This window comes from Falco naumanni, chromosome 3, assembly GCF_017639655.2.
Source record: "Falco naumanni isolate bFalNau1 chromosome 3, bFalNau1.pat, whole genome shotgun sequence".
Classification (NCBI taxonomy): domain Eukaryota; kingdom Metazoa; phylum Chordata; class Aves; order Falconiformes; family Falconidae; genus Falco; species Falco naumanni.
In genome coordinates this window covers 26,028,750-26,043,336 of record NC_054056.1, presented here as the reverse complement: position 1 = coordinate 26,043,336, position 14,587 = coordinate 26,028,750, and the positions used below count along the sequence as shown (strand labels likewise).

Genomic DNA, 14,587 nt, shown 5'->3' with positions numbered 1-14,587 from the left:
CTGTCTCTTCTCATGCCCTCGGCCACATCTGCTAATGACGACTAAAACCAGTATAGTGATACCAGTATTTCAGAAGTTACCACCTACGACATAAACCATAAATATCGGATTGATTTTTAAAAGACTAGAGCATTGTTATCCATCCTTTTAAACCATCTTGCTGCTGAATGAAGTGTGTGCTGTGGGTGAAAATTCGTGGAGAGAAAGAAGAGGAACGATTTGTTGGTTTTAGACGTTTGGGGAAGTTCTCAAGAATTCATTAGATTTTTCATTTCTGGGGTCATTCTATGCAATTTAAAACTGCAGTTTATTGTGATTTATTTGTGTGTATAAACACATTGGAGGGAGCTACATTATTTAGAAAATGTATGATACTGTGTCTTTATACCACAAGTTAAATTACAGAGCATATAGAAAAGGCACAGACAAACAAAGGCTATCTTCAGCATTGCTGTTTGGAGACGGATGGTGATGTGCTTGGCAAGCAATACAAATAATACTCATTTAACTGAAGGGCTTTCTAAAAGCCCAAAGGGATCTGTGTGGTATTCTGCATTGGATTAACTACAGTTTGTTCCTTCAAAAATTTTTTTCTGGACCAGTGAGGAAAGGAATGAAGGAAAACATACCAATTTGAAAAAAAAAAAAAAAAAAGTAATGCTTGTGATCACATCTCTTTGCTAATATTAAAATGCACTATTATAGAAGCTATTAATAAAACTTTTTCCATTTTAATTGCTTCTGTTGCAGTTTCCAAGCTGTTCAGTGTTTGTTTACCAGAAAGCTTTCCTTCAAGCTTTGCATCCACTGCAGAGATGATGGCAGATATTTTTGTAACCATCCAGTCAACTATGAAAAATGAGAATTTCTTGATTTCAAAAATGCTACAGCTTTCTTTCACTTGTCCTCCTAATTAAACAAGAACTTTTTCTGGGACCTGTAGGACATTATTACAACAAAATGAGAATACATAAGCATATGTCCATCCACATGGGCAGCAGTTCTGGATTTAACAGCGGGGAAAAGTTTGCAAGGCTATTCCTGAAGTTGAAAGTTTAAGTCCAGCCCTATCAACAGCAAGGTGGCCTTACAGAGACCTTCTCTGAAGAGTGACTGCTGTCTAAGCTCCTGTCTCACCACCTTCCTCCAGTTGTTTGGTGCTCTTAGCCCTGACTTTGATGCTCCATCCTTGCCTTGTAGCTTTTTCTTTCTGCAGTCCTATTTCTTTTTTTTTTGTTTTTGACTATTACTTCTTTCAGTCCTAACAAAGCATGAGGCATCCCCAAGCTGCAGTTATTCAAGTTATTCTTGTCCAGACTGTTAAAGAGCAAGAACAGCAACTAGAAAGATGTATCTGTTCTCCCAGCCTCTCTACTGGTCTGCTGAAATTCTGGATATGATCCTGCAGGGTGCTGAAGGCCCTTTCTTGCTTATGCTCTGATCATCCTTCTGAATTAGGCTATTTAATAGGAGGCTGGAGCAAATAACAACTGCATTATGAATGAGAATCAGCACCAAAACAGATCTTCCACTTTCAGAAAAATCAAGGCTTTCAAGTTTTTTAATCTACATTAGGATGTAAGACTGAAATCCTTTATATTCTCAGAAACAAAGGACTCTAAAATCCAGTGATTTTTTTTTTTAAGGTTTCAAAGAAAAAAATCAGTTTCATGTCTTCTTTCACTTTTAGTACAATCTGTGATTCGTTTTAATTTGTATTACAGTTAATATTATGTCAAACAGACAAAAAAAATATCTAATGGCTTTCTATAAATGCAATGCATTGATAGATTTCCAACAATAATGGTGTGTTTCTACAAATACTGTGATTAGGCCTAGCCTACATTTTTCAATGAGAAATTATTCACTAGAAGATTTTGACAGCTTCTGTTTATTAGAATATTTTTTGAGTCATAATCTGGACAGGTATTACTACCTAGAAGGGCTATAGGTGGAGCAGCTTACCTCGAGGTCCAAACATATAGTCCACAAACTCATTTACTCCCCGGTCAAAAGCTTTCAGGTTCTCCTAAAAAATATAAAAAGGATATGTGACATTATCTTATGGCTCACATAGAGAATATAATTAAAAAACCCCAACAAATGTCATGCTTGAGTTATTTCCAAAGTATGCAATATCATGTCTACTGGAAAAAACCAAACCTCTTTAAAAATTAATTTAGGGCAGATTGTGGTCTAGATAACAATAGAGGCCTCGTTTACTGGAAACTGCCCAAACCGGAACCCTTTGCGAAGGGAAATTAAGGTTTTACAAATGAAAAAGAACAAGTATTACAGCAAACCCATCGGTGATGGATATCATCTTCACTCTAATAAAGATGCTTTATGGTTTGTTATGTTTCCTCACCTGAAATATTTTTTTTTATTATTATTATTTCTTTTAGAGATAGTTTTGGAGAGGAGCTGGCATTTCCTTTGATAAGCTTCACAAAGCCACCTGGTTGCAACCAGCCTAGTAACAGCGCATCAGCTGCATATCTTGATGCTTTACTCTTAAAGAAGGAAACCTTTGGGGTGAGCCAGCTGAGATTTCTCTATATCAGGCACAGCATTCCTAAAAAAAGGTCTTCAGGAGAACCCAGACCTCCTGCAATGAAAGTTCAGGCCATGTAGGGAGGGAGGAAGAGGAGGCAAGAAAAGGAAGACTATATTAACAGGGACATTGTGTTTTGAGGTCTAAGTCAATGAAGCCGCTAAGTTGGCAGGCTTAGCAAGTCTGTGCCTGTCTGTGACTGGATTGGGAGCTGAGCCATGATCAGCACAGTCTTTCCCTTAGTCGGATGTGGTGGCCTTTCAAATATTTCTTCCCAGACTCCAGTTCTGAGTAGTAGCTTCCTGATCACCGGTGCTTGAACCGCTCTTTGCCACGAGCCTGAGGTCAGCCAACTCTTCTTCTGCTCCTTCCAACATTGCCTTGCTGTGCTTCATGAACTAATTTCAGCACTGAGGAAATGCAGCCAGGCTGAGGAGAAAGGCGCATGGCGATGCTGAGCATCTCCACAGAGCGAGAGCTGCCAAGGGCCGTGTGTGCCTCTGAATGCCTGGGCTGCAGTCACCATTAGCAGATCTGCCTCACGAAGATCCACATTTGCACCCTGGTAGGTCCAGTCCTGGCGTCTGCACTCCCCTGCTGGGGCTGGGTTGTGGTCTGGGCAGGGAGAAGCTCCTGGCATTCCCAAGCCCCTTCTGTTTCTCCTCCTCTTATGTTTTGGTCCTCAGGATGTTCAAAGTGGGCAGATTTTGTGTGAATACATGGCAGCAAGATTTTGCAGTGTTCCAGGCTGTAAAGGTCTGTGTCTGCAAGATGCTGCTGTGTTCAGCTTGTCTTAAAGAAAAACTCAACAAAACCCCTGAAACTAAAACTGTGTGTGTATATATACATATATATTTAACAAAAAATTAAAGGACTTGGTCTGAAAAAGGAGAGAATGAATCTGATTTTCATACTTTTGCAGCACTGAGAAAGCTAAACTAGTTTTCAGGAAAGGGTCCTGACTGCTGCCCCTGGAGAAAGGTGTTTTCTTAATTTCAGACAATTTCCGCGGCAGGCTAAAGGATGGCTTCTGTCATAGGAGGTAGCTCAGTTTCCAGGTGCTGGACCTGTGCAAAAAGATCTGCTTCCATTTTCACATCCTTGAGCTATGCTGTTTTTTTGCTATTATTTTCATGCCATCTGGGGAGTGCTGCACTGCTATTTGTGATGTGCTCACCTGGTGCATTAATTTGAACCAGAGCTACTCCTGTGGTTAGACTATACCGACTGCTTTGGAAAAAATACTTTAAGGGATTCAAATGTCATGTAGGAATGAGTGCCCAAAGCTACTTGCTTTCATGCTTACATTATATAAACAAATCTTACACATCAAGAACAACATAAGAAACATGTATATTCGTTTTATATTAAAACACTCTAGACAAGTCTCTCTTGGCTGCATTGAGATGGAAATTAGGGACTGAATTCTTCTAACAGTTACATGAAGGAATTAGAATTGTAGAATATTCAGGAGAAAGAGCAGAACGAAGACTTAAAAACAGAATAATAGAATTAGGAATCATGGGAAAGAACTTTTAGATCACCAAGTCCAACTGTAAGCCTAGCCCTGCCAAGTCCATCACTAAGCCACATCCCTGAGCACCACATCTACACGTCTTTTAAACGCCTCCAGGGATGGCGACTCCACCACTTCCCTGGGCTGCCTGTACCAGAGCTTGACAGCCCTTTCGGTGAAGGAATTTTTCCTAATATCTGATCTAACCCCCTCTGGTGCAACTTGAGGCCTCCTTTCAGGCAGCTGTAGAGAGCAAACGGGTCCCCCCTGAGCCCCCTCCTCTCCAGGCTGAACACCCCCAGTTCCCCCAGCCCCTGCCCCGCTCTGGTCACGCTCCAGCCCCTCAGTGCCCCCCTGCAGTGAGGGGCCAGAGCTGAGCCCAGGGCTCAAGGTGCAGCCTCACCAGTGCCCAGCACAGGGGACGGGCACTGCCTGGGTCCTGCTGGCCACACTATTGCTGACACCAGCCAGGGTGCTGCTGGCCCCCTTGGCCACCTGGGCACGCTGGGGGGTCATGCCCATCCGCCTGCTGACCGGCCCTCCCAGGCACTTTCCCACTGGGCAGCTTTCCAGCTGCTCTGCCCCCAGCCCGCAGCGCTGCGGGGGGCTGTTGTGACCCAAGTGCAGGACCCAGCACCGAGCCTTGTTGAACTTCATAGAGTTGGCTTCAGCCCATCAGTCCAGCCTGTCCAGATCCCTCTGCAGAGCCTCCTGCCCTCCAGCGCATCAACGCTCCCCCGCAACTTGATGCCACCTACAAAATATACCAATATGGTTTTTTGAGCAGGTTACTGTCTTCATTGACGCAGCTGATGACAGCTGACCTCTCACACCTGGCTAGGATGAGCACACAGCATGCTGAGTAGATGAACCACTCTAAATTTAAAGTCTACCTCCTTATGAATGTGCTCAAGTGAGCCAGTGGGGAGTTGTACCAGCTCCCAACCCTGCTCCTGTCTATCTTAATTAGCACTAGATAATTCAGTGCTGGGTTTGCTTTCAGTGGTAATTTGAGAGTAGAATTTCTTCTAGGAGGTGCAGCAGAAGAAAAAATATCCTTCTTAAGAATGTCCCAGCATTTGCCTCCCTTTTAGCTTTTTTACAACTCATCTTACTTTACAGGAACAAAAATAAAGATTTACAAAATATAGATTTAGAAGGTTGTTAAAAACAATATATTTGTTTATATACCTAATACTAGCACTAATAGTTTGGAAAAAAAATATTCTTTAAAAAAAGTAGGTAATTTTGTGTGACTGGTCTTGTCACCTTCCTGTCAACACCACTACAAGAGACCATACCGTATTCCTGGGGTTTAGAACACATCTTAAAATAGTGCCTCTGTGCAGACTAGATGCAAACGTCTTGCTCAAGATGATCTGTTGTGTTTGTAAAGAAAAGCAAATAAAGCCAGCCTGAACAAACCCACATGGCCAGGCAACTCACTTCTCTCTGGCAAATCACTGTAACAGCCTTTATCAATGAAGGTATCAATGAGTTACAAGGCTAAAGATTAACTTGTATTTCATGTTTTTCCTCCTGTTGTACAGGACATTGCTGCAGGCATTGGCAATGCTGAGAGTTTGGCAGGATTTTGGACAGGTTTGTGGAAGACCTATTTAACATCACCTATGAAAAAGACATTAGGTTATCTCAGCAAATCAAGTCACCCAAATGGAAAGATGGGGAGGGAGCATAAAGCCAATTATGATAATGCAACATAGAGATCCCTAATAAGTTTCAATATTTTTGCAACAGAGATGGAAATAAAAGCCTAAGTAGCACGGTGCACAGACATGAATTATTGTTTTCATGCTGATTGCATGTAAAACACTATTTCCAAGTCAGCAGGTATGGAAAAAAAAAACTTCTCAGTCTTATATATGCTTATATATGTTTGTTAGTCTTCACTGAGAGACCAATGTCTACTGGCTTCCTGATAGTTTTAGTAAAAGCAGTATAAGTTATGCAAAAATTATGTACCTGCTATCTAAACAGTGCAGGTATCACAATACCTTTGATTTGTCCAAAATACCTTTGATTTCTCAACATACCAATGATCTATCTTTAGGCATTATCTACTGACCACTAAAAACACTGCCCCAAGTGATGTAAGTCCTCTTTATAAAGCTATATAAACCAGGCTACCTGGATCCAATATAAACATTAAAAAAATCCTTTTTGTTTTTTTTTTACAGAAGCAAGTGGATGGACACGTCCCTGTCGGCTGTTGTTCCCACTGACAACCTTCAAAAATGTCCCAACTGCTACTTCAGCAAATAAATACTGCAGTCTAGAAACAAGGAGTTTACAGCCAAAATAACTTCTTTGATCCTTTGGGAACAGGAATGACCACCAACAGGCTAGGGAGCCCCCCAGAAGTCCCAGGTTCTAGTGGCTGTAATTACAGACCCTTCAGAAGGAGGCTCTGCCCACAGGCATGGGGTCTCCATAACTTGTGTTAGTCTAAGGATGTTCTAAAATTAGTTCTAAAATTAAAGGCTCCTTGAAATTCAAAGACAGTGATACCAGGCTTTCCTGAGCTGGGATGAGGAACTCGTATTCAAAATGTTCCTCATGTGCATAAAATACCGTTACAGACAATAACTGGGATTAAAAGACAAACAAAAGGTGATTATTAAATATAGGCATACATGATGAAGTATGCTTGTGAGGCTTTTTGTTTGATTATGTGGATTTTAAATGGCTTTCTGAAATAAACTTCCTATGGACGAGTAAGCTGCATTCAATCTTACTTATGCTGGAAATCTTTTGTATTAGCGAGGTTTCTTTTGTGCAAAAGTCTTGAAAATCATTCAGTATCCCAAAAATCCAAAAGAATTTGTTGCTTGTTCTTACACAGCTATACAAAAATTATATTCTCTATAAAAAAGACATCTTATTTCAATTCTCAGACAAAAACCAGAAATGGGTGCCAGCTGCTGCTCTCCAAGACAGCTCCAGGAAGCAGATGTGATGTTTGAAGCAATCATGACAGAGAACATATATATTAATTGTACGGTGATTTTTACTGTTTAGATGGCAACTTTTCCTTAATTCCCTGAAAGTTTCTGCTCTGTAAATAGTCAGTGACTGAGCAGTACTGGAAGTAATCTGAATTGATCAGCGTTTTTAAAGTAACTAATTTTACATGCTGCACATATTTGAATATATATATTAACAAAGTTTTGGAAACCTGTAGCGTTGGCTCCAGAATGGCTGAAATAGGGAATGAAATAAAGCAAAGGGAAGTCAAAGTTAAGTCTCAGGACTGTGTCATAACTGCTTATAAAAGAAATTGCTTAGGTTTTTACTGCCCAGCGCATTTAAAACTAATCTGGGACAAAGAAGCACAATGGGGGACAATTCTTCATCACAGATTGTTTCAGATCAGCTTTTAGTTTTTTGTCATCTTTATCTTCTGTGGGGGATATAGCTGTGGGGGAAATATGTGTATAACAATCCCTAAAGAAAGAATTTATGTAAGGATTATTACATACAAACAGCAGGAAAAGATGAAGATGAAGGCAGAAAGGTGAGCCTAAGGTTGCAATGTATTGTGTCACTATAACAAGGGGGTTATATATACATACATACATACATACATACATACATACATACATACATATATATATATATCTCCTATAACAGGATATTCAGTGAAACTGGGAGACAGGACACCCAGAAGTTGATAATAAACTATGGCTTTATGTAATTTATAATCAATAGACGGAACTCACTGCTAGATAATCTCATTGAGAGTAGGAACAAGCTGGAGTAAGCTCATGAGAGAGCAGACACCCAGCTGGGGGCTGAGACTGCTACTATGTCCCATGGATGCACAGGGAGGGAGGGAGGAAAGGAAACAAATAACTAGAAAGACATTATTTTAGATCATCTCAAGGGACAGAAACTGGACTTTTTTATTTTTCATGGTAATTTCTGTATCCCACGTTCTGGAACATTCTTTCAGCTGTGATGGCTGGCCAAGATTAGGGACTAGCTACGTTACAAACCCTCAGCCAGCCTGGCGATGCTGGCAGGAGCACGGCCCGCTGGCTGCGGTGAACGGGCTGGCTACAGGGCTCTTCTGCCACGTACCAGGGGCTGTAACACGGGATGTTTTTGCTAGCGTAGCGATCTCGCTGCCTGATTCCTTCCCAACAAGTGGCACTGGGAAGCTGGCAGAATTTTGTAGCTGGATTTGCCCTATGAAGGCACGTAATTTGGTGTGGCAGAAGTGACCAAAGCTGAGCAGCACTGTGGCACGGGGAAGTTCTGCTAGTACCCCAGGGCCAGAGAGGTGTCCGTATAATACATGAACAGTCCTTGGTAATGCTCCTATCTTGCAGAAAATAGCCAAGAACTGCTAATTAAAAGAACTATTGATGACTCCATCTAAAGATACAGCTATTCTTTTAGAATTCCAAGAAAAGAGAGAGCTGTATCTTTGTTTCGGAAACACAAGTGGTGTAATACGTTTTAATTTAATGCAAAAATCTCAGGAAAATATGGTATGGTGGAGAAAAAAACACCACAAAAGAAGGCTGTTCCAGCTTCAGCACAGAGAATAAAAAATGAATGGTCTTCATATGTTTCTTTTCTCTTCCTATTTCCTTTCTTCTAAAGGTTTCCATAATAAACTGTAAGCACTCCAGAAAATAAAGACGTTACTATTGTGGTCAGTAAATTATTTAAAGACTTCAAGAGCAACTTTGAAGGTAACAAAGAATAGTGCTGGTTGTGCTTGAGTAGTATTTCTAAAAGATTCCAGTAAGAGCAGTGTCTTGTCTGAAAACAATTTGTTTGATTTTCAATGTTTTTTCAAGCAGATTATATTTTATTCCTATTATTTTCTGATACTATGCAATATATACTCCATTCCACAGCCAAAGCTTGCACACACGTGCAAATTTCTGGACATTTTCCAGGTGATATTACTAAGTCCAGCACTTTTTGAGATAAAAAGGGCAATATCTTTGCAGCTGAGGGTTATTTTTGCATATATTTGGAAATGATTGACTGCAGGCTGGCATCCTACACAAGGCTGGTAGCTTGCTGGCCAGCCTGTTATCTGGCTAAATCAATAGGGGATCTGATTCATCAAATCGGCTCGTTTTCTCTAAAGGGGATTGAGAACAGCTGTTTGAACAGTGATTACAGCCAAAAGTGCTGAACACCTTCTCCTGTGCTAATTTAGTCCCTGCAGAGTTGATGAGTGTTACTGAGGGTGAAAAAATAAGTAGGAGATAGCTGCAAAGGGGAGGGAGGCTCGCAGATTTTTGCCTCCGTAGCTGCTCAGGTTATGCTACCTGCAAGAAAATGCTGTGCTTTCAGTGAATGCCTCAATAAGATGACTGGCTTGCATTTTCTGATATGAAAAATGAATGGAAGGATGTAAAGTCTGGTAAGTACAGAAATACACAGCTAAATGTAGCCAGAGGTTTCATCTTTAGCTGTTACTGCATTCGGGCTGTCTAGGTGGCTTAACTTGGAACAATAGATATGATATTTTTTTTTTCTGAAATATATAGTTTCATCTATGTCTTTGTATTTTTGAAATGAGGGCACTTGTGTCTAAAGGTTCTTTTTCTTTATTGTTGTTTAAAGAAATTCACCATGTGGTTTAGCAATGCCTGCAGGAAAGCAAGAAGCTGCCAGGAGAATCTGCATTAAGCCTGCAGCAGGACATTTTGACTTGCCTATGTTACTAGGAGTGTGCTAGAAGATGTCACTTATGCAAGCAAATTGAATTTCTTCAATTTCATCTTGATTTTTAGTTCTGCATTCTCTCTACTCAAACTTATCTTGCAAGGAAGAATTACATCCTCAAAGAGGTCTGGGGTGTGGTGTGTGGTGCTGAGGTGTCTTGACAAGCTCTGTGGTCCCAGGTGAGATGTCCGAGCTCCCTGTGCAAGGCACAAGACCTGGGTAACTGGCTCCCTGGGCTGCAAGGACAGATGGGCTTGGAGAGGACACAGGAGCTCCCTTTCTGGGGGGTGGTACCTAGGCAGCTGCCTGCCTCCCCCTGCTTGTGGCTTACAGCCAGTGACTGTTTTCGGAGTTGGGTACCTACACTGTTAACTCTGGAATTTATTTTCCTTTATTTCTTCATCTGCAGCTCTTGCTTCCCTAAGAAATACTGCAGTGTGTGCCTGAGCAGAGACTAGAATCCAGATGTTGAGAGGAACGATTTCAGTTCCAATTTTTTCCTCTTTCTTTGATGCTGGTGACGACTGACTGTGCTTAAAAATCTGGGGGGGATGTGCCAGCCCAAGCAGTTAAGGAGGTCATAAAAAGATGTGAGATACAAGTTCAAGTCAGGTAGAAGAGTGGTCTGACGCTTGGTGTCCCCTAGAACAGGTGAGGGCTATATGCACTGAATTAACAGGAGTGGTAAGGTAGTGGGCCTGGTGGCATCCATGAGGGCACAGTTTTGGTCTGTATGTGGCAATCTCAAACCCAAGGCTTAGCAAACCATGTCCCACAGGGGAGGGAGGGCAGTGAAGGCATGGCTCGAGAATGCTCTGGGGGGTTAGAGGCTGAGGCCAGTATAGATATATGCAGAAATGCAGATGCTCTTACTACTGGAGACGTGAACACCTAGAGAATTTAGGAGCCTCCAGCATCACGTGGCAGCAGGGTCCTAAATTTGGAGTGTATGCACCCTGAAAAAGAAGTTTGATGATTGAAGGAATATGGCCAACAAACAACCCTGTGCAGCCTCTGGTTTTCCCTTCACATCCATCCCTGCTTTGCCAGCATTTTGTAAGGTTCAGCAGTTTCCTAGCACATGAGCTTCAACCAAGCAAAAATCTAGTGTCAAGATGCTGGTATGTGTCAGATGTAAACTGCAGTTTTGAAAAGGAATCCAGAAAAACAGCACTTCAAAGAGTAAATGCTAGCCTGTTGGGGTTTTTTTGTCTTGGTTTGCTTTGACTTTAATATTAGTGGTTTGCTGCATTTTTATTTTCAAAGTCATTCTGCTTTACCTCTAGAAACAAATGTATTGCTTAAGCTGCTGCTTCCTTCCTACAGTTACAGTCAGTTTAAAAATAATAAATAAAATACAAAAAAAGAAGCTAAACTGGTTAGTATTTTGTTCAATTACCCTTACTGCAAGCTGTCCTCATTAGGCCTTGGCTTGTAGAAAAATCTTAAAAAGAACAGGAATCTCTCTGTGACGCCAATGAAGAGGATTCAGAATATATTCCTTGCTCCAGTCTAGATGGCAGCATTTGTGCCTGTTAATGTTTGAAAATAAGGAACCTCTCCTTTTTTTCCCCCCCCACTGGTGTTTTTTTGGGTTTTTTTGGGGGGGATATTGCTGTATTCCAGAGGCACCCTGCACAGTACCTTCAGTGACACTATGATACTACTGATTCTGAATTGTAAAAGCTTTGTGTGTGTCTGTTCATTCTCAAAAGATACCCATTTTTTTTTTCCCCCCCTTCCAAACCCCTTGGGCTTTAACTCTTGATACTATAAGGCTTCACACACTGTCATAGTTCTTGTGTCTTTCTGAAAACGCTAGGTTCTAGCTGTAGTGAAGCAGAATAACAAGTTCTGCCTTGCACTGCTAAATTTTTAAGAGTACATGGAGAAAACCCAAACCCCAGCACGTATTGCTTTAGTGCAGTTGTATTTGCCGGGTTGTGTGGCACTTCAACTTGGTGTAAAACTCCTGAAACCGGATTGCCTGGCTTTGGGGGTTGCTTTGTGAGCACCTCAGTCCTGCATGACAGGGCTTTACACCCAGGAGACTCCAGAGAAATGCTCTTCTCTCAAGTTTTATCAATTATTGGTTGATGGTTGGTGTGCTCCTGTAGGAAAGAGAAGTCTGAGCTGTTCGTAGCGAAGGAGCCAACGTGCTCCAGGCTTGTCACTTCTGGAGAGATGGCACTAATGTCTAGGGTCCTTCTACTTTAGGACTTTTATTTTTATTTAACAGGAGGTGTCTCTTCACTCGGTTTTGCAGCACTGCTCAGTGCTATGCACTCATCCCACACATGGGAATAAGGACCTAGGTGGAGGAATATCTGATTTATGGCTTCTGTCAGGACTCAAATCAGGTTGAAGCATCATCAGCACCAAAGGTGAATAAGATCTAAAAGGCAGAACAATTTTCATGAAAACATCTAATGTGAGCTATTTCAGACATCATTCTTTGTTTCTGGACTATGCAACCTGCTAGGATTCACAGAAAATACTGATTTCTCAGATAAAATAAAGTAAGTCTTATTTCACCAGCCACACCACTGTCAGATCATATATCATTATGAGATAAATTGCTTTTGCAAAATTGATCAGCTGTTTTTGTGGGTTTTTTAAGTACGAGGAAAAGGCAATTGGAAGGTTTCTGTGCTACAATTGCATGGGTTGGAATAAAAGTGATTTAAGAACCCATTAATATTTACTTGGTTTCTCAAAATTGATTAATATTTTAAATACTTGAAAGCATTCAGCATATTGCACGTTTTTCTTTGTTTTATCTTATGAAAGGTTGTGTGTCACATTTTCTCTAGGATGAAAAATTCCCTTTCTGGAATCGCTGCTTGCAGGATTTCACTTCTACAATTCCAATTTTTTTTCCCTTTGTTCTTTACAATTATATTAAGTAATTGCTATAATAATACATGGGTATTGCACTGCTGAAAATAGAAGTTGTTCTGGCCTTAACAAAAGAGCAGAAAAGGCAGGGTGGCTGCTGTGGCCCAATTTGCAGTATGTGTCAGTCATGTACACTCCCCAGAACCGTATCTTTATAATCCATCCTCTTGCCTGTTATCAGAATTTCAAAATGAAACTGTCACCAAAGCAGATCAGTGCAATCCTTTTAAAAGTAATCCTGCTCAATTCTACTTGCTACACAGGGGAACATCAGCTTAACTTGTAATTAAAGAAGATTTCTCTAGGGAGACCTCAGATGTGGCCTGTCAGTTCCCAAGAAAATGGTAGCAATCATTGACCTCATTTTTCATTTGCTCTAACAATCAGATTTAAAATGACAGTATGACCTGAGATGGAGCATAATTACCATCAGTGATGATGTGATGAGACTGTATGACTGTGAGGGAATAAACGAAGAGGAAATCAGTCAAAAATGAAGGGGCAGAGGAAAAAAAAATCTGCCTCTTTCCAATAGTCTGAGTGAATAAATCACTTTCTCAGGCAAAGCAACAATTCTTAGGAACTGGTCCTGGCTTGAATAAGAGAAAGTTTCCTTTGGAGCAAGAACAATCCAAGTTACAAGCAGAGAACCCCAGTGAGTGGATTGGTTGGTTGGTTGATTTTGAGAGGTTCGTTCCGTTACGCTTGCTTCCTTAATGGTCTGTTCAGCTCTCATTGACTTTACAAGGTGTTGGAAAGACAGATCAGTATCAGAAATAATTTTACATCAGCAATCTGAAAGCTTGCACAGCTTAACACACCTGTTTCCAAACAACTAGCCTGCTAAAGCATGCCTAACCAGAATATGTAATGAAGCAGCAACATGTTGCTTCTTGTCATATAAGAGCAAGACAGCCAGCTGCACCTTGAAAAGCACGGGAAAATAATTCTACCAGAGCAAGGGAGGGTAATTACCCTTTTAAGACTTTGGATTTACCAGATGATTTGGTTTTGGGACAGAATATTCTCCAAAGATGTGCTTGGGTATACAGCATCTGCCCGACATATGACATGTATGCAATTACACAGCAAAATGTAGCAAAAAGCTTGAATCCTGAATGCAGACCCATGCAGAGGATAAACAAGATGGGGACAGGGAGCAAATGCAGTGGCAGAGGAGAATTACAGTGACAAGTTTATAAGGCAGCTCAGTCCTCTCAGTATTCCATATCTTTATACTTTTGTTTTCCTCACTCTTTGCAGACAGATTTTCTCACTGCTGAGAAGACGATTTCATGAGTTAGTGTAATGTATGTAGGGCTTTATACTGTACTTGCTGTACGCATTTGCATGTTTTTCTGGTGAAAGTGATAGAGACAGACAACACCTCCTTTCCAGTACTGTGAAAATCCCTTCATTTTCTGCTGTAACAAACTGCAAGATCGAAGATGAATAGAGGATCCTAAGCCTCAGCACAGGATCTCATGGCTTGTTGGACAATGAGCCTTAAAAAAATAATAAAATAATAAAAAAGTCAACCCAAAAGCAAGAGCTCTGGCTTTCCCACAACCCTGGCAGCGCAGTGAGACAAAGGGCACTCTATGCCGAAGAAGCAGGTTTCTTGGTTGCCATCCCAGATGTCTGCAACATAACAGTGTGTCCCTGTGCTGGGGATTAACGTGTGAGGGACTGCCTGCCCCTCCTGTTACAGCCAGGGAGGGCTGAAATGGATTTTCTAAAATGTGTTCCCTGACTGGATGGTTTTGCCTGAATTTGTTAAACAGCTGGTGTTAGTGCTGTGGGGTGCTTGCCTGCTGGGGCGGGGGGTGAGGCAGGAGTATTTGAAAACCTGTGTTAGTGTTTCTAGTTCCTCTGGGTAGTTGTCAAAGTAGGGCTGCGTGGTTTTA

The 14,587-nt window shown here is 41.2% G+C and overlaps 1 protein-coding gene across 2 annotated transcripts in view; it reads right to left on the bottom strand.

Moving 5' to 3' along the window:
• Positions 1-14,587, bottom strand: part of ELOVL2 (ELOVL fatty acid elongase 2) — a 46,370-nt gene that overhangs the window by 19,359 nt on the left and 12,424 nt on the right. Inside the window, exons 1-2 of one of the 2 annotated variants that reach the window (XM_040587685.1) lie at positions 5,372-5,438; positions 1,966-2,029 (exon numbers count right to left, since the gene is read on the bottom strand). In XM_040587685.1, coding sequence (XP_040443619.1) covers positions 1,966-1,981 — 16 coding nt within the window. In that variant the 5' untranslated portion in view covers positions 1,982-2,029; positions 5,372-5,438. Of the gene's footprint in view, positions 1-1,965; positions 2,030-5,371; positions 5,439-14,587 lie in introns of those variants that run through there. The other variant, XM_040587684.1, reaches the window with a different exon arrangement.